General features: G+C 49.9%; 8 protein-coding genes across 8 annotated transcripts; 4 read left to right on the forward strand and 4 right to left on the reverse strand.

Moving 5' to 3' along the window:
* Positions 1 to 411: 411 nt before the first annotated feature.
* Positions 412 to 2,182, reverse strand: BKA55DRAFT_517209 (uncharacterized protein; the record flags this gene model as incomplete). Its single annotated transcript, XM_046188161.1, has 2 exons — positions 412 to 1,784; positions 1,840 to 2,182. The coding sequence occupies 2 exons, from the start codon at positions 2,180 to 2,182 to the stop codon at positions 412 to 414; spliced, it is 1,716 nt and encodes a 571-aa protein (XP_046046910.1).
* Positions 2,183 to 4,403: 2,221 nt separating this feature from the next.
* Positions 4,404 to 6,137, forward strand: BKA55DRAFT_541678 (uncharacterized protein; the record flags this gene model as incomplete). Its single annotated transcript, XM_046190399.1, has 2 exons — positions 4,404 to 5,206; positions 5,264 to 6,137. 2 exons carry the CDS (start codon positions 4,404 to 4,406, stop codon positions 6,135 to 6,137), a joined length of 1,677 nt encoding a protein of 558 aa, XP_046046911.1.
* A 378-nt stretch (positions 6,138 to 6,515) lies between these two features.
* Positions 6,516 to 7,223, reverse strand: BKA55DRAFT_517341 (uncharacterized protein; the record flags this gene model as incomplete). Its single annotated transcript, XM_046188182.1, has 2 exons — positions 6,516 to 6,624; positions 6,682 to 7,223. 2 exons carry the CDS (start codon positions 7,221 to 7,223, stop codon positions 6,516 to 6,518), a joined length of 651 nt encoding a protein of 216 aa, XP_046046912.1.
* Positions 7,224 to 10,098: 2,875 nt separating this feature from the next.
* Positions 10,099 to 12,231, forward strand: BKA55DRAFT_94436 (uncharacterized protein). Its single transcript, XM_046201692.1, has one exon. The coding sequence runs from the start codon at positions 10,199 to 10,201 to the stop codon at positions 11,774 to 11,776; it is 1,578 nt and encodes a 525-aa protein (XP_046046913.1). The 5' UTR covers positions 10,099 to 10,198; the 3' UTR covers positions 11,777 to 12,231.
* Positions 12,232 to 12,686: 455 nt separating this feature from the next.
* BKA55DRAFT_692585 (NADH-ubiquinone oxidoreductase B12 subunit family-domain-containing protein) lies at positions 12,687 to 13,133 on the reverse strand (the record flags this gene model as incomplete). Its single annotated transcript, XM_046199799.1, has 3 exons — positions 12,687 to 12,855; positions 12,920 to 13,027; positions 13,120 to 13,133. The coding sequence occupies 3 exons, from the start codon at positions 13,131 to 13,133 to the stop codon at positions 12,687 to 12,689; spliced, it is 291 nt and encodes a 96-aa protein (XP_046046914.1).
* An 825-nt stretch (positions 13,134 to 13,958) lies between these two features.
* BKA55DRAFT_595858 (ribonuclease H-like domain-containing protein) lies at positions 13,959 to 15,471 on the forward strand (the record flags this gene model as incomplete). The annotated part of the gene is made up of 3 exons (XM_046195864.1): positions 13,959 to 14,390; positions 14,450 to 14,551; positions 14,626 to 15,471. 3 exons carry the CDS (start codon positions 13,959 to 13,961, stop codon positions 15,469 to 15,471), a joined length of 1,380 nt encoding a protein of 459 aa, XP_046046915.1.
* An 84-nt stretch (positions 15,472 to 15,555) lies between these two features.
* On the forward strand, positions 15,556 to 15,983 carry BKA55DRAFT_94453 (uncharacterized protein). Its single transcript, XM_046201693.1, has one exon. It carries the CDS (start codon positions 15,639 to 15,641, stop codon positions 15,864 to 15,866), a length of 228 nt encoding a protein of 75 aa, XP_046046916.1. The 5' UTR covers positions 15,556 to 15,638; the 3' UTR covers positions 15,867 to 15,983.
* A 116-nt stretch (positions 15,984 to 16,099) lies between these two features.
* On the reverse strand, positions 16,100 to 17,474 carry BKA55DRAFT_541682 (CTLH/CRA C-terminal to lish motif domain-containing protein; the record flags this gene model as incomplete). The annotated part of the gene is made up of 3 exons (XM_046190400.1): positions 16,100 to 16,765; positions 16,820 to 17,359; positions 17,424 to 17,474. 3 exons carry the CDS (start codon positions 17,472 to 17,474, stop codon positions 16,100 to 16,102), a joined length of 1,257 nt encoding a protein of 418 aa, XP_046046917.1.
* Positions 17,475 to 18,876: the final 1,402 nt, after the last annotated feature.

Raw genomic sequence — 18,876 nt, forward strand, 5'->3', positions numbered from 1 at the left:
TATCAGCTAGGTCTGCTTACCTACTTTGGTAGAGCTCAATAGAGTCAATCAGCTGAAAGCACTGTGATAATTGGGTAACTGTGCCAATGATCGCAATTGTGATATGTTCTTAAGCTTGCAATTCCAGCTGGGGTGTTTAGCCTGGAGATACAACCGAATGTTCATTATTACATCAAATCTTTCAGGGCGCCTTGGATGTCATGCGTGAGTAGTCGTATTTAGTATACAGAGGTATTGTCTATCCCCAAGTCTTTCATCTCCTTAACTGGAGTCTCCTCTATTGACTTTCGAGATCGGATCAAATTATAATATAGTACGGGCGAAATGTTTATCCCCCTCCAGTGCCCTGTCCAAGATCTTACAAATCACTGCGACAAGTCCTTCTAGATGTATGTCGGCGATATGGCGAATCTACTCCTTCGATTCCGAGGCACTGGGGTTTGCCGGTGTCTCCTGAGTGGTCTGCTCAGCTGTGACCTGTGCTGTGTGCCCTTGGACAGGCTGCTGAGGCACCTGCATTGCGGCATTGAATTGCTGTGTAGGATCGGCAAGGGAGCCGTCGGGCATAGGGATAAGATTGCCATTCTGAGGAAGGCCAGTGGGAATCATGATGGGGTTGTTGTGGTGAGGCAGTGCCCCCATGGCAGTTGGATCAAGACCCAAGGGCAGAGCATCCATACCACCCAACATCATAGGCGCACCGCCGTTGGGAACAGTATGGTCGGTGAGCTGTGATGCACCGAGTGAGCCTTCTGGGTGCAGAGGGTACATAAGCGCCTCCATGGTTGTGCCATCGAAGACAACCATGTTCTGAATAGGCTGTTGGGTTTGTCCGAGGACGTTGATGACGTCCTGAGCAAGTTGACCACCGAGGATGGCGGCAACAGGGGAAATTTCGCTGACGAGGTTCTGGAGGAAGCTGCGCAGAAACTCGGGGCGGAGCGTTTCACTGGGGAGGCCAAGAGCCTTGTGCTTCTGAGTGGCGATCTGCGTGAACAGCTTAAGGTCATCGCGATTGCTGGGGACTCGGCCGTTCTGGATCTGCATAAATTCCCAGAGAGCACGTAGACAAGACAGGGCAGGGGTAACACTCTTGAGTCGTCGCTTGGATTGGGTGTACTCGGTAGGAAGAACAGCAACGTCACTGGCGAGGAACCATGTGGAGTAGAGCTCGCGCTTGGTGACAGACTCAATAGTCTTGGGACCCTCCTTTCGTGTCTGGACATCGACGATAGTGCGAGTACGAGTTTCTGGGCCGATGGGCGTGGGCACGTTTCCGAGGTCACGCTGGATGACATAGTCGTGTTCGATAAGATCGCTGAAGATGAAACCATAGAGACCATGGCAACCGGCAGCGTAGAAGGCCTTGCAGTTCAGGCGTGTGGCAGTATTGATGATATTGAAAGACTCAGGGTCAAGATCAGTCGCAATGACAATATCGTAGGCAGCAAAGTAGCTTGGTCCCTTGGTCTTGACGCCTTCTGTATCGACGTGAACACGAACACGAGGGTTGAGTTTCTGCAGAGCGGCGCTGGCGACTTGAGCGCGGTTCTGTCCGATAACATCTTCACCATCAGGGATGAAGAATTGCGCGCCTCGGTCTGCTTCGGTAACAGTAGCACTATCCAGGAGAGTGAGAGAGCCGACCCCAGCAAGGACAAGATTCTTTGCGATTTCATTGGCGAGGGCCTTGATGGTGATGAGAAGGATGTTTGCGCTTTGGATCTTTGCCTGTGCAGCCATGCCCCAGAGGCGGATCTGACGGTCATACAAAGCGACCTCATCTGGCGCATGTTAGAAATGGTTTGTTCAGATGTGATTTGCGCGCGCAGAACTCACCAGCGCTGACAGTAGCAGGGGGGGCCACGGGAAGACTGAAGCCATTTTGACCATTCGGTAAGCCCATCCCAGGTTGCATCATAAATGAAGGGTTAGCCAGAGGCATCTGCATGGCCATCATGGAGGGATCAGCCATGAGTGAGGGATCGGCCAACATGCTCAGCGCCTCAGGATTCATTGGGTTGAGGAGATGCTCTGGTAGCTGGGGAATGCCATTGCCGTTGACGTTGATGTTAGCGGTAGCATCCATTTGAGGAATTCCCTCTTGCGCTGAAGCATTCGGGAGCTGTTGTGCTTGGGGCGCAGCTTGAGGCTGGCCTTGATCCTGATTTGAGTTGTCCATCGGAGATAGATTCGAGGTGAAGTCGGAGGATAGAGTTAATGAGATGTAACCAAGCGAATAAAGTGCCGAGATTGTGGTTTATCGCAGCGCAAGGCTGAAAGACCGTAGAGCGATATCGCAGGGCCTTGTTATGGATGAGATGAGGCGAAGACGCGTGATAGAAAAGGCCCAGCCCGCTGGGTGAGATTCAGCTTCTCCCGGTCAACAAAAGCACTGTTCATCTACGGCGCGCGCATCCACCTGAGAGAGGACCGCGGGCGGGTATGTATGTACGTATGCCTTGTCTTGTCTTGTCTTGTTTGCTTGATTGTTTAAAAAAGAGGCTGAAGATGCCTATCAAGACTTGGTTGAATGTTGGCTTTCACGTCAAGAAGTTATGAGGTTAGTGAGCTGGCCCTGGAATGATTGGATAGGCTGGATGAAATTGTTAGTGGGATCGACATGGGTACTTGCTGTAGGTACCACTTGGTGGGTCTCTAACGCGCTCTGGGGAATTCAAGGCTGCTGTAGGGCGATGGGTGGTATGGGTGGTATCAAAAGGGTACCTGAATATCACGTGCAATCAATGAAACATGAGAACCTGAGGTACCTCTCGCATTCAACCAGCAGAGACGTTGAGGAAATGATATTAGATGGCAGGACAAAAAAAAGGCGGTTTTCAGTTATTGCTTAACAACTATACGGTTTTAAATATATCATTACTTTCCTTATAGAGAGAAAGAGGCTAACTAGGTCAAGAAGTTGATGTTACAGGGACATGACTTGCGTCTACTTGATGCAAGCATATCATGTACAGCTGTGTTGCAGGGGGATGACACGAGGTATCCTCTCTTCCCTCTTCAGTTTCTTCCCAAACTGGAAGGGAAATGCCCGTCGCCAAAGAACAAACTTTGATAATTATGCAGTATTCGCAGGCAGTCGGTATGGGGAAATAGGTGACTTGGGTGCATGCTTCACGTACATTTGGTACAACAGAAAAACTAAGAATGCATGCGTGACTGAGGATCAGGTTTTGATAATAACATCGGACTGTTAACAATTGAGTTGTTTGCCATTTGCCCTGGTAGTTGGATGCAGCATGATACTCGCACAATGTTACACATAGTTGGTACGAGTTCAGCCATGCTGCAACACCAGACCAAGGTTCTTACTATAAACTGACTACAGTGCATATAAGAACCTGACCCTTACTCGAATTGAGATTCTGGACGAACGGATACAGTGCTGGGACTCAAAGTTATGGCCTATCCCTTGATGTGGCTTTTACCGCCTTTATCCCCCCAGACCATCATGGACGGCTCAAAAGGTCAGCCAGCCCGGCCCTGGCTCTGACATTTCTTTTTTAACTGTCACCTCTCACAAAGGATCTGTCTTTTTCTCTATTAGAGGCTTTGCATACTAACCCAACCAAATGTTTGCTACAACATCTCACCGCTACCGCCAAATCTAAACTATCAACGATTATTCGGCTTTATTGGCGTCTTTGCTATCACGCCGTCTCATTCATGGTGAGCCCGCCCTCTCCGCTCGCCCCCGCCAAAGAACGGCGACTTTCGCTCAGAGTCAGGGCTCATGTGCCGTGGCACGCCTGACCTTTAGCTGGAATACAACCTTGGCAGCAGCAGAAAAACTGCCAGGTAGAAGAAGAGAGAAAAAAGGCGCATAATACCTGTATTGCCTATGTCCAGGATGAGCATGAAATGACAGGTAGGGCGGCTCAGCGAAAAGCAAAGGCCAATGATTGACTGACATAAAACCCCCCACAGCAGAGTCATTCGCACAGTATCTAATCACTAGCCTACCTTATTGCTCAACACATTGTCGCCATCAAGAAGACACCAAAATCACTGTGATTTGGGGATTCTACTCACCTAACTCACTACGAGATCAAGGAGTTACTCACAGTGAGCCAAGTGTACCTTACGCCAATACTGCTTAACTGCTGTCACTTGGACGACAACGATTAACGACTACTCATTAAACCGTCATCATTACTATTTTCGTCACATTTCATCTGACAAAAGACGGGACCATCAGCGGCCATCCTCCAGGCTATCTATTCGCTTCGCTTCAGTTCAACCCCACGTCATAACTCACATCCAACCATAACCACATCCATATCCACACTCATAGTCAGAGCCATAGCCATAGCCATAACCGCCCACCGACTAGTGAAACCCCCCCAGTCCCGCTGTTAATTCATACATCATATACATACAAAATGTCTGGCCGGCCGGGATCAAACTCCCACCATCGCCATTCTCGAGAACCCCTCGACGACTTTCCACCGCTTCCCATACCGCCTCGACTGCCCTCTCTGAGAGCCCTCGCCCACGCCCAGCGAGATCGCGACCGAGACAGCCCCTCGCCGACTTCTTCCAACCGTCCTCAGTCCCGGCACTGGTCAGCTGCTTCACGCCGCGCCGACCGCATCCGGAACCTGGAGAACAGAGCCCCCGGCCCCGGCTCCGGCTTCGACGACTTTGAACGGCCCATGGACGACGGCTGGCCGACTTCTCGACGTACTGACCGCATGCGGGCTGCCACCGCCGCCGAGAACACCAGACCTTCCAATCTCGAAGACCTCGATCGACACCTCGAGGAAGCCAACTCACACCTGCGGGCCCTTCTCGATCTTCAACACCACCCAAGCCTCACGCCTCCGCTCATGCCACCCAACTTCTCTCCTCCACTCCGTCCCTCAGATCTCCCTGACTCGAATCGACGACACAAGCGCCGGAAGCTGGATTCTGATCGCCTCGCGCCGGCCTTACGAGGCTTTCGTTATGGCAAGTATGGCCAGGTCGAGCAAGGAGATCTCAAGATGGAGATCGTCAGCTGTGATGGGGGCATGTTCTCCAATGAGTTATCGTACGCCGCCGAGAATATCCTCAAGAACGACACATCGGTGTACTGCACAAAGGGAAACAGATGCAACATAGTATTGAGACATCAGGGTGGCACCGTTTTTACTCTCCAGGAGTTGGTCATCAAGGCGCCTGCATCGTCCAACTATTCACATCCGTATGTTGTCCCATGCGTTACAGCATGATCCGGACAACATGGCTAATTCTGCAACAGCGTGAGAGAGGGAATGGTCTTTGTGGCTATGAACCAAGACGAAGTGCTCAACCGAACAGCCCAGTACCAAATTCAATATGCACAGCCATCGAATGAGCCAACTCATGATGGGGACTCGAGAGTTCTGCAGCCCATCCCAACTGAAATAATATCAGTACAGCACCATGAGAATGGCACTACGACCACGAGGTCTCGGCCAGCATACCCCTACCGCACCAACGCCGATGATTACGAACCACGGACACCACAGATGCCTGAAGAGTTCGCCTCCAACCTCCCCGACTTCCGAGTCACTACTGAGTGCAGCGACGACGAAGACGACGATTTTGACGGCCCTCGTTTCCTACGCCGTGCACCCAACCGCATCGGCTCCCTCCCTTTCGAAACCCTCGACTCTGACTCTGATGGAGACGGCAACCCCTTTGATCCTGAATACCTTGACGACCACCATCCCTCCCATTGGCGCCTCTACAGTAGTGCTGCCAATACCAGCGGCCCAGGGTTTGATCCTCCATATTCACGTCGCCGCGAAAGAGAGAGGGAACGAGAAAGAGAGCGAGAGCGGGAACGCGATCACGATCGCTCAAACCGATCATTCTCCCTCACTGAAGCTTGGGAAGCTCACGCCTCTGCCACGCAAGACGCTGTTCGAGCTGTTGGCGGTGGTCAACTCCTCTCTCCGCATGCCCGGTTCAACATCGAGAAGAAGAAGAGCAAATGCACAATCCGCTTCGACCCGCCTGTATCAGGTCGATTTATACTCCTCAAGATGTGGAGCTCTCACCACGACCCCACGAGCAATATTGATATACAAACTGTCTTGGCTCGAGGTTTCGCAGGACCTCGCTACTTTCCTTCGGTTGAGTTGCGCTGAGATGGTTTGTAGATATGCATAGAAGAGAACACGATGTATCGAGGTCTTTGGCTTTTAGTTATATGGAATGATGGCAATATACCCGTTAGAAGATGCTGGCTGATCATTATGTGCTGGGATTTTATTGCTTGTTTGGCCCGTCTACTGACTTAGAATCCGACAGGGCTTCATGATCACAAGAACTGTCATATTGAAAGAACAAGGAAAGGATTTTCGAATAAACACACTACCGTCTACCGTGGTAAAGATACTTGCAGCCTGCACCAACCATACGCCCAACCGAACATAATGATGATAACAACCAACCAAACTCCTGACTTCAAGACGTCCACACAAAACCGTCACCTGGGCTCTTTCTCAGTTGTTCGAGGTTAGCCATTATCCCTGGCTAGTTCGGCGACTATTGGGGCCAGTAGGCGGAGGCTCCGCCCAGTCTTTCGGCGTGTCCAGAACAGCAGCCAGCAAAGTGATAAAGAAGCCGAGCAGCCTGGCGATATGGTCAGTAGTTGGGTAGATGTCCCTACCCTGCCATAACCACACTTACAGGTTAATGTGTGCAACAATGACTGTTGCCTTGCCTAGACGCCAACCAAAAGTGAAGGGGAAGTTAAAGTTCAAAGTATTGGCCCAGGTGAGGTAGAAGATGACCAAGAATACGAAGGTTGCCACGCCTATAACCCTGAAGACGTAGCGGGCAGCGCGGTGGTTGAAGTGTCGAATCTTGGTGAAGAGGAACAGAAGGGTGATGGAGGCGATGATCCACGTGACCCCGGCCACAGCAGCGAGGAGCAGGTAGGGTAGTCTCGAGTCCCTCAAAAGTCTGCGCGGATAGAAGGTGATGGCATCAGACTCATTAAGTGAGAAACCCTCGTGTCTGAGGTCATTTGCGGTCAGGAAAATTTTGCTCCTGTTCATCCGGCTTAGCACGACAGAGGAGACATTGTCTCGTCTTGTTAAGTACTGGCAGGCAGTGATCGCGCTGAGGATACATGTAAAGAAATTGGTGATGGCGTAGAGGAGAAGGAAAGCCTGGAGGATGGTGCCGCCCATGCGGCCAGCGATCCTGGGACCTGTCGGTTGATTCATCATTACACAGGGGAACATAAAAAGCCTGATAGGTGATGAAGTGTAGTGATATCGGACAATGGTAGGCGTTGATAATGCTTTGAATACCAAGAAAGAAGACGACGAAGATGATGGAGAAGAAGAAGAGCTCAGAGAGGACGGGAGAGAGAAAGCGGGTGGTTTTATTCATCCCTCGACGTCCGGGCACCTTCCTTCATCGGACATGAAAAGGATGTTGATGGAGGCAGTTGCAAATGACTTCATGGGCGAAAGAAGTTGACAGTCCTGGAGTGTTATCCGTAACTTCCACAATATCCAAGGTACCTGAGATATCATAAGATACCTTACCTAGGCGCTACCTAAGACTGAGTTGCCCTCAACATTCTGGTTGTTGTATTAATATCTACATTATGGTTCGGGGTGCTGAAGTTTTTCCAATGCCTGGGACCTTTATCTCTCACGACCAAGCAACGAATTCGCCTTAGCCAGGGCTTCTCGATTCTTTTGGAGTTGAGATATCCTGCCTTCTTGCTGTCTTCGACCAATTCACCAGAGAACCTGCCTGCAAAATTTGAGTTCTGGACATTGGAGGCAATCGCAATGAAGGTATCCGAAGCAACTTTAACTTATAGGCAAATATAAAACCCTTTGCAGGCAGTCACATTGACACAATAGGAAACCAATTTGAACACCTGGGTACGGTAGGCAGTTCCATTCACGTGTGAAAGGACTTATAAGTCCAACATCGGTCTGTTGAGTACTATGTAGAACATGCAGATGCGACTCAGTGGGTGATAGTCAAGTAGAAGCATTTCAACTAGATGCTTAGGAGAAAATACTTGCAAGGGGAAAGATACCTAGGTAGGTAAGGAAAGTTCCCAGCACCGTCCTGAGTCAGTCCATTCTTGCCTCGTAGGTTGAGAATTTGTGGGCACAAGTCCAGAGAACCGCCTCCAGGTTGTTGCTTCGTTTGAATCAGCTATAGAGTATGAGTTGCCTACCTACTAAGGTAGTGGAAGCATGAAATTGGAGTTTCCGCAAACGAGGGCAATGACGAAGATGGTGGAACGTCACGACTAATGAGAAGAGGATCAGGCCGAATGAAGGTGTTTAAGCAAGGTTAGGAGGTAGGATTGTGACGACAGTCTGTATTAACGGAACGCGGGGCTCTCATTTGTCAAAATGATCCAGCTGAAGAAGAGCTGGTATTTGTGTGGTAGATAGTCGCCAATACCATTCATCCCAAAGCGGCCGAAAGACCAAGGTTACTTAGTAGTAACTAGACGCTGGAGACTTTACTCCAGCGCCCTAGGCCTAGACTGTGTCTATAAACTCCACAATGATCAACCATTCACAACTTTGAGATGACGGAGGCAACTTGACGCCATAGTTTATCGTCCAGGTCGCCCTGTCGACTGTACCTGTAGCCAGGTAGTGGGCACAAACAAAAGCCTAGAATTCTTACCACTCTCTAGGTAAGCAAATATGGTGTCTTTTGGATACCAATATAACAGAATGTCTAGTAAAACAATCAGAGAGCATACCGTACATCCAAGTTTCCATCATACTGAGGATAGCCCGCGACAGTCGTTGGCATGAAAGACATCAACGATCATGCAAAATCGAAGGGAGATCTCTTCCGGGGCCTCTTGATCTTGTGCCGCCACAAGGCGCTATAGATCGTGGCGATCAAGTTCATCAACGTGCCGGCGCGAAAGTTTGTTCCTGTTCTAGGATGAGGTTAAGGAACCAGATGGAGAAGGGAACGGCCTGGACTTGCCAAGAAGTGGTCAGAGTTTGGCCAGGCTTGTGGGCTGAAGGGTGAAAACGCATGGAAAAGCTTGAGATGGCCCTATGAACCTAGATTAAGGTAAAAACTTTGCTTTTACATTTCTGCAGGTTCCCGTGTAGGACAGCCTAGACTACAGGGCAGGGCGAGACAAAGACGTGCGGGGACGTTGAAGCCGTTCGGGAAGGGCTCCTTTATGCAGTAGTGTTATGCAGGTGATAGTGATACTGCATGATTTATATGGGTAAGGTTGGTTGCATTGATCCTTCAGTGCCTTATCCTGTGACCATTATTATGGGCTCAGTTTCAGGGACTCGGCTCGAGAACGAGGGAATTTCACTAAAGGCCAATATTGAGTCAAGATCCCTTGATCAGTCATTGTCATGAAAATGTAATTCATGATTCTACTAACGACGTACTATCTACGTGGATGAGACCAGACCAACCTCCAGCTACGTCAAGCCTACAATGATAAAGTGCTTCTCGAGACAGTGGCGTGTCTTTGCATTCCTTAGCGTTTAGGGATCAACGCTAGGGCGTTACCAAGCTCGGCTGGCTTGCTCGCCAATTGTTGGTAGTGAGACACTATGAGACGACATTTTGCAGTGTTTATTCCGGAAAGGGTTTCAAAGATAATTGGAACGTCTTTCTCAGAAATGCAGATACGGTCATCCTTTATAGATGGACCTGATAGTCTTTCGGAGCTGTGTCAACTTGGAGCTGCAGAATTACCCCATTGGTACAAGTTTGTTAGGCATTAGAGGACCCCTCAGATGCCTCAACCACCCAATGATGTCCAAACAAATCCACCATCAAAGCATCCCACCCAAGTTACCCAACCATACCCGTCTATCCGCGGAGTGGAGGAGGTGTAGGGCCTGGTTCTTGGGTGTTACTATAGGTACAGTCGGCTCCTCCTCAACCGAACCCGGCCCCGCGCAACAAACTGTGGTGTTAAGGTTAATATCTATGGCCTCCTCTCCCGCCATAAACCACCGTTCACCCATCGCCAACTCTCTTCTTTCCACCACAAACTCCCCCACCGCTCTCCCTCGACATAATCGATTTGGAGAACTCTCCACCTAATATATATCAATACGATCGCCGCTACTAGCGTTCTTCTAGTGCTTGTCAAACTGGGTTCCTTTCTCTGGACCCCTGTTCCATCAAATCTCCCAAACCCCTTGGAACCGAAACATTAGCGATTATGCAGCCTCTGGATCCCCAGGGGCTCGTTGAGGATCGAGCTGCCGAGGAGGAGCATGGACAGTTTCCCATCGAATATCATTCGCGTCTAACGGGGCCAAGCTCCCAAGCGTCGTATGGCTCCAGTGTTCGCGCCTCGACCGCCCGGAGGCGAGCTGCTGTGACAAACAAACCTAAAAACAACAATCTATCAGAAACAACTTCTCTCCGCCTTTCCCCCGCGGCTCTCAAGACACCCAGCGCTTCTCAGTCGACTCCCCGTTCAAGTCCTCCTCTGGCTCCTCTCTCATTAACACCTCCTACGACAGCTCACCACCCTCCCAGTTCTTCTGTACGAACCCGCGATCCTGGTCTTCATGTAGAGCCTACTTCTCCCAAACTTCAGTCACCTCTGCGTCACTCCATCAACTTGACCGACAACAACTTGGACGTTGAATCGCAGCTCTACAAGATCTCCAGTGGTCAGCCCAGACCACTTTCTGTCGACATGTCGTTCACCGGCGATAAGAGGCCTACTGCCTCCAAAACTCGGTCAAGTTTGCCTGCTGTTGTGGAGGAAGCTCCTCGAAATGGGTTCTCAACTTGGTTCTCTCGATCTAATGCACCTTCACCTTTGTCCACAACCGCCCCAGAAACTCGACGACGCAGCACATCCTCGGCCAAGCCATCCACACCAACTTCTTCTCGATTCAACTTTTTCGGTTCTCTTACGGCTTCACCTACTGCTTGTCCCTCAGAAGAACAAAATGAGGCCCTGATAAATCTCGACATCGAGAAGGGCCTTTTCCCCAACGGTCTTCCCGTCGAAGGCACAGCTTTCTCGCCATCCGCCTTCAAGAATCTGCAGATGAACGCTACCGGTCTGCTGAGCAAGTTCCAGGCTGCTTATGAGCAACGCACAACAGAATTCAGGGAACTTCAGGCTGAGCGTGATGTTCAAAATTTCAACAAAAGTGAAGCTGAAACCAGGGTCCAACAGCTCGAGAAGCAGCTGGAGGAACAGGCTACCCAGATGGCAGAGCGAGATGCTATGATCGAGTACTTGCTTAACCGTTTGGCAAATGAAAAGGACCGAGCAGATGAGGCGACTAATGGCGAGAAAGAGAATATCACCTCAGCAGCTTCGATCGTATCAGAAGATCTGGGCGTCGATGAGGACCGACTAAAACGCTGGCGAAAGAGTACTTCGACCTCGTCTGATGATGAGAGTGTAGATGAGGCCAGTGTCTTCTCGCGATCTCGAAGCCCAACAATCTGCACCAGCATATCAGAGATCAGTCCTGTTACTCAACCTAAGCCAGTCACACTGGAGCCTCCTCGTGCCGCTGGTGGTGCTGCCGCACGAAACAGCAACAACGCTCAAATGGGCACATTTCAAAAACTTATCCGGGGCATGTCGAGCGAGAAGCCCAAGCCTGCGCCTACGACATGCCTCAACTGCCAAGGGCAAACCGCCAGTATGGCTTGGGATACCGTCAATCTTCTCAAGGACGAAAACAAGGGTCTGAAGGACAGGGTGGAGGAATTGGAAACAGCAGTGGAGGGCGCTCTCGATGCTGTCAATGGCCTCGGCTTATGAGACAGTCTCGAGCTGCGACCCGAACCATGATAGCCTAATGCGAGACCCGGGATGGGTGCTCAGCTGCAGTGTCACACGGGGAAAACGGCGTTATGATTACAAGGCACCTTCTTCTGTGGCCTTGGATGGCCATTCTTTATTTTTATTGGAGTTGTGGGCTACAGCCGAAATGGATATACGGCGGCGTTTCTGGGCATTTGATACCATTCTGCATGGGTCTAAGGACCGATTTTACCTTCGTTAGCATAGAGACAGGATAGTCTCGTGAGATACCTTTTTACCATGGTTTGAACCACCAAATTGAATCAATTTGATATCTTGAACAATTATTTCATGAGCGGTTGTCCTTTGAACCGAGTTTACCTGTCTTGGAAGACGGCTCATTGCATAGCAATTCACAAACTTCTTTGTCGAGACTCGAGATATTTATAAAACTTGCATGCCTCATTCTTTTCGCTTTGTTCATCGAAAAACCAAAGCACACCTTCTCCGTAAGCTTCACAAGTGGCTGAGTGATCCAGTTAATGACTGATAAGGTGAGCAAATATACCAGTAGTCTTTCACATCATCCACACTAATGACCGTTGTCGTTGATAAGAAAAGGAAGCCTTAGCATTCGAGTGGTATTCGTAGGATAAAACGTCACCAACAAGGCATGCTATCCGGTGTCAAAGTTCTTGGCGCCTCAACATATCGGCTTTCAAGTTCGCTCCAATACCACAACAAGTTCATGATGAACTCAAAGAGGCAGGTCGTCCTGCTTCTTGGTTTTGATATTTCTTTTGATTGATGGTTCCATAATCTGATCAAACACCGTCCTCACCGTGGGAGGTATATGTACAAAACTTCTCACCACTGGATAGTTGCATTCCAGTTAAATCCACTCCCCCAGTCGTCGTATGCACGCACTCTAGTGGTGCTCCTCTCCATGCGCCTCGCCGTGGTGGTGCTCGTCCTCGAGGAAGAAGTATTCGTATCCGCAGTAAGCGGTAAAAGCGACTGTCGCGATGCCGAGACCGGGGAAACCGCTCTTGAGACGGTTCCAGCGTGTGTAGGGACCCTGGTATCGCCAGGCCTCACTGCGAGGGAGAGTCAGTACATTGGCTCTGTTTGGTTCATACGTGACAGCAAGGGACTACGGACTTTCGCTCCCAGGGGTCGTATCGAGGCTGGCCGGTTGATGCTTGGAACGCCCGCATGTTGAAGCCGGTGATGTTGGGCTTGGGACCGCCCGCGGCGGCTCGGAGCACTCTACATGGAGAATATATTAGCAAACCGAGTTCATTCGCTTCAATTGGTTGCGCCAATTGAGGTAATAGCAACTGTATGAGTGCGCGCCGTACCTCGTGGCAAGCATCGTGGGCTGACGGAGAGATTCTGGTGGTGGTTGGATCTGACGACAAATGAAATGGGCGAATGGAGAGCGAGCCAATTCGACCTTAGTGATGCTGGCTGTCTCCCCCGTCACTGTAGGTTAAGTAAAAAGCATGCATGGATCGGATCAAAGTTGACTGGTTCCTCCGATATGACGCACGGACCAATTGATTCTCCCGCCCTCCTCACTCTGCCCTCCAGAGTTTAGAGGACGTATGCCATCAATTGACTTATTCGGACTTTGAATCTTCCAAGGGACATTCGACGCTTTTTTTAGAATCTTAACAAGGAAGAGGCCGACTACGAGTAACTAGCGAACCCTTTTTATCATCTCCGACGAGGAACATAGTCGGCGCATATCTCTATCTCTATCGTCACTCCTCTCCACCATTCAAAACGAAATCACATAAACCACCGACAGCATTCGACGACATCTATCGCCATCGCAGCCACTCAAGAAGATCAGAGAAAGATCTTGTAATCTTGTCGATCTTCCCGCGCTGCCTCAATGAACAACGGTCGCGGTGGTCGAGGTAACACGTATCACTCCAAATCGTCGCGTTAGAAACCATTCGGGCGTTAGAGGCCATCCTCGGTCAGTCCAGCGACTCGGAGCTTTATTTCGAATTCAGAACCTTCAAGTTCTGACATACAACCAAGCAAATCACAAAGGACTACTTCCAATCACCACTGGCGCCCATCGCATTTGCCTTCAGGAGCCAGACATTGGCAACCCCTCCAACGTTCCCGAGGCACTGGTACCAGACAGCTCTCCAACAAAAACAAACACTTCCCCGGGCAGAACCACATGCCACCGCCGCAACTTAGGGGCTTTGGTGGGGGGCCTGCTGTGGCAGCGCCATATCACCAGGGCGGTTTCCCCTCCCATGCCCAACAACAGGGTGGCCACTTGGGCGCGAACCAGTACCTGAATGCCAACACACAACTGGGACCCTTCTCTGCTGCCAACAGCAATGCATTTACGACGGCCGGTCTCAATGGTCAGGGGTTCGCCGATACAGGATTTGGTAGTCAAAGTGCAAGAATGGGTTTCCATGGCCCCGCAGCCGCCCTACAACAACCACAACACGGGCAGGTTCACCAGAACATGTTGATGGAACACCCAGGAATCAGGTCACATCCTAACAAGGGTAGAATACGGGAAGTATGGAAGCACAACTTGCACGAAGAAATGGCTGTATTGCGAGACTTGGTGGACAAGTATCCTTACATTGCGATGGTAAGGCTTGAGGAATGAGCATCGTTTCTGAAGATGTGCTAATCAATGGGTGTGAAAAGGATACCGAGTTTCCAGGTGTCGTTTCAAGGCCCATGGGAGGATTCCGAGGGAAGAGCGATTATCACTATCAATGCCTACGAACCAACGTCGATATGCTAAGGGTCATCCAAATAGGGCTCACTTTCTTTAACGAAGACGGCGAGACCCCCCTCCACGGCCCACAAGCGATCTGAAGCTTGGAACAGCCGCTCAAAGGGCAGCGACTAATGCTCCCTTCCCTTGTTCATGGCAGTTCAACTTTAAGTTCTCATTGAAAGACGACATGTATAACGAGAAATCGATCGAGTCACTTCAGCAAGCGGGGATCGACTTTAATGCTCTCGAACGTGATGGCATCGATCCTCACGAGTTCGCCTCTCTTCTGATTCCTTCAGGTCTTGTCTGCTTCGATAACGTCAAGTGGATATCGTTCCATGGCGGTTACGATTTCGGCTACCTGACCAAGCTCCTTATCTGCTTGCCATTGCCCAACGACGAAGTCGATTTTGACCACAAGATGAAGCTCTACTTCCCTACGACGTACGACGTGAAGCACCTCATGAAGCACGCCATCAGGTTACACAACTCCGGCCTTCTTACACCCAGCGATCCCAGTAGTACTGAGATCCTGCAAAAGTTTGAGCATAAATCTGGACTTGAGAACATTGCCGAAACCCTCAAGATTAAACGTGTTGGCTCTGCCCACCAAGCAGGCTCCGATTCGTTACTCACCGGAAAGGTCTTCTTCTCTATGCGCGATAAGATCTTTGCCGGTGATATCCCTGATGAGCATGTTGGCAAGGTCTGGGGCTTGGGTTTCCCTGACTCAAATTCCAGCCTTGTCATGTCAATGATGAACCAGCAAAGCGGCAATGATGGGCAGACAAATGGCAACGGACCTAGCACACCTAACACGACGAATGCTGCGCTAGCCACCACCCCGGGACCCCAAGGGCATAATGGTATCATCAACACCGGGCCTATGACTCCTGGTGGAGGCGGTGGTGTATTTGGCAACTTTGCTTTTGGCGGAAACCGATGAGAGGTTCATTCCCCGAGGGCTGTTTGCCCACTGGGAGGGCTTGGACTATGCCGATAGTATTAATGTTTTCTATGCCTTGCATTGTGCTCTTTTACCATTAACCTATTCCTCTTTCATTATGACCGTTCATTATTCCAAAAGCATAATTATTGGCTTTTCTACATGAAATGGGTCTGTATAGTGAGATATCACACCTCCTTGCTATCGTGCTCTTCTTCGCTTCCCGCTCCACGCTCCAATGCACTCTGCCTAGGGTTACGTTTTTGATATATGACATTCGGAAATTTCAGGAATCCAACGGAAAAAAAGGGACAGGGAAGGACGGTTGGAAGGGGATCATACGTGTCAGTTGGTGTCGGCGCCGCTGTTGTATACTGTATTGTATGGTTAACTAGGAGTTGGCACCCTTGAATTTGAGCTTCACAAAGTTGTTCATCTTGTCCAATTAAATTGTGCTATGGCATGATGCCTGTCAAGGATGGATGGCAGCGCTATGTCTACGCTGCTGGCTCGCTGTGAGTTTGTACTGTACAATATGATGGAAACCGGAACACCGAGCCCAGTAATGAACGCCAATAACCGACTAGAAATTTCTTTTACATATCATCAGTGCCTGACGATAAAGTCTTTACGTAATGTAAACCTTCTTCAGTGACTCGATTGGGAAGATATCGCCTGTCCGGAGGTCTTTAACCTGATCAGAAGACAAGTTATTCTTCCTCGCCTGTGTTTCAAGGCGGTCCCTTCCATAGACGCTACCGTTAGGCAGTAGTCTGAGATCATGCTCCACATGACTCTGAGTATGGTGGGCGTACGGCACGTTCCGGGCAAGCTCATTCAATTCAGTAGAACAGATGGGACAAACGCCGTGACCGAGTGTTGAAGCTGTTGCTGCGATATCGGATGTGCTATGAGCAGATGGACTATCTGATGAGTGCATTGGGTCCGTGTGGCATGCAGGTGTTTTGAGAGCTGAAAGACCAGAAGAGAGTGCTAGGTGAAGGAGTGGAACTGCAGGAAGGGCGAGGAGCTGATTGTGGGTTGTTGTGAAGAGGTCAGCAAGGTCAGCCCAGCGGGAAGGCTTATACAGATCTCCGTATGGTGCGGCGGCGGATGCACCACCGGGGGGGAAAGCAAGCAGGCCACAGACCTGCTGGACTTCTCGGGGGAATGTGGCCCGGTAGGGAATGAGATGTTTCTTTGCGTGAGCAATGGCTTCAGTGAGTTTGGCCGAGGATTGCGAGCGGACCAGCTCGATATATTGTTGAAAGCGAAGCATGAACTCGAGCTTACTCTGTGAAAAGTTAGAATATGAAGCTTGAGGCGGCTTCTAGAATAGGCAACGTACCTCCATCTTCCTTAACTCCTTCTTGTTATCGGTGCACCAAGCCAGAGCTTCAACCACGCTCTGCTTCAGAAGAGAATCTCGGATACGACTTGCAGCAACAAAGGTGTCGATATCAACGAGATCGGTGATGCCACGCTGCTCAGCCAGCTCCTTTGCAGTACCGTTGTATCCATGGCGAAGCAGATAGTCTGCCAAAAGTCGATCGAGCCTCTTCCTACTCCATGTTTCGTACTTAACGTCCTCCACCGTATCCATCTTGTATAGTTCGTCGAGATGTGAGATGCGGGCAGCTGTCTGCGTATGAAGGCGAGCCTCCTCAGCGGCACTCGCATTGAGTTTGCGCTTCAAACCTCGCATGCGGGACACCATTGCGTCGATGTTACGAAGGACATCTTGCTGTGATGCGCGGCCAGAGACGGCAGCGGTGGCTGAATCCTTGAGCAATGTCTTTAAGGCGGCTGTGTCTTTCTCGATTGTGAAATGTGCCGTGCGGAAGTTCTTTCGAAGGAGTTCGGAAGGGAGGCGAAGGAGCGGTTGGTCCTGATGTTGACTATCAGTTATTATCGAGAGGCGGTGATGGGGTGCTTGGTTGGGTCGGACTTACAAGCAGCAGATGCTCGCTATGTTTGATCTGGGAACTTTCGTGATCACCCATTATGAATGTTTGTTTGTGGATGAATAGCTTGATTACTCAGATAGTAACTTTTCGTATGTAGCGCCCGTACAAGGCGGGCGGCTTATTAAGCTCCGATGATTGTGATTGATAGTCGTTGAAGTGAAGTGAAGTCAAAGCAAAGTGTGGTGGGTTGTGTCATGAGTGGGAGCCCGAGCTCCAATGGGCGCTATGTACGTACATCATGCAGTCCTCCACTCCCCGTCCCGCCTTCGGAACATGGGCATGTGGGGCCCCGTCTTGGGAGTGATTCCGGCTGTGAGCGAAGAGCATGAAGAAATAGAACCAGGAGAGAATCTATACCTCTACGCAGATATTTGTGTTCCTGCCTGAATATAGGTAGGCCCTTGTTCAGATGTTCTCGGCTGCTTAACAAAGAAACAACTATAATCGGAGGAAATGCTCCATACAAGACTCTAGCACATCGGCTTCAACTCCCTTGTGTTCATTATTAGCCTGCATCTGGTTCTGGTATGACAAGATGCACTTTATGCCGCGAACCATCAGTGGTCCGTTCAGCATAAGGTCGGCTGGCTGCATGAAGCAAATAGATCATGGTGGAGAAACACGGTATAGAATCTGATATCTCACAGTTGAGAGGTCTGAGGATCGTATTGGATATGCATTGCAGACTTGACTCCAATACTCGAACGCCTCTGTGACACCTAGGCTATCCTTGCTTGAAGGGAAATGAGGTTTTTCTTGGAAAACGAAAGCCAATATTGGTATGATAAGGAACTGACTCTGCAATGTGTCTGTACAGTTCAGGCCTTGATTCACAGCATATTTCACGTAAAGCTGAACCCACTGAGGCCCCTACAGCCATTAACTCCTGTGTCAGACGAGTCCAAATTGGATCATCTGTCGCAGATATCTTAAGGACGCAACCTGTTTCACCTCTCGGCGTCAAGTGATGTACGTGGGATGGGATCAGGTGATTACATGCCGGGTCCTCATGTTCTAGTGGTGTGGTGTAATTGTGTACGTAGTATTGTTTGTTATCCTTGAGGGTTCTCTAATTGGCCTGTGCTGTGTAATGATTCTCCGCATTGGAGAGCTATACAAGCTGACAATGAGAGGGACAATCTAGTTAAGACACGAGGGGATCAAGCTTGTTATTGTATGATGAGAGCACCAAAGTACTAATGTTGGTGTTGTTGTATGTTCTTGGCTGAATCTTTTTAATAGGTAGTTGTATTATATATGGTCCTATATATGCTGAGAATAGGATCTATGAACTCATCTCATATCATACAGTTACGCAGGTGCAATGCAACTAACAACTACCTACCTCAGCTAGCACTTTCCACATTGATTCATAACGCCTTCGCCCTTTCCAGGTTCCCTGCCTGCCTGTTCCCCCCATCTCAGACCGTATGTGGCC

Source organism: Fusarium redolens (genome assembly GCF_020744475.1).
Source record: "Fusarium redolens strain MPI-CAGE-AT-0023 chromosome Unknown BKA55scaffold_12, whole genome shotgun sequence".
NCBI lineage: Eukaryota > Fungi > Ascomycota > Sordariomycetes > Hypocreales > Nectriaceae > Fusarium > Fusarium redolens.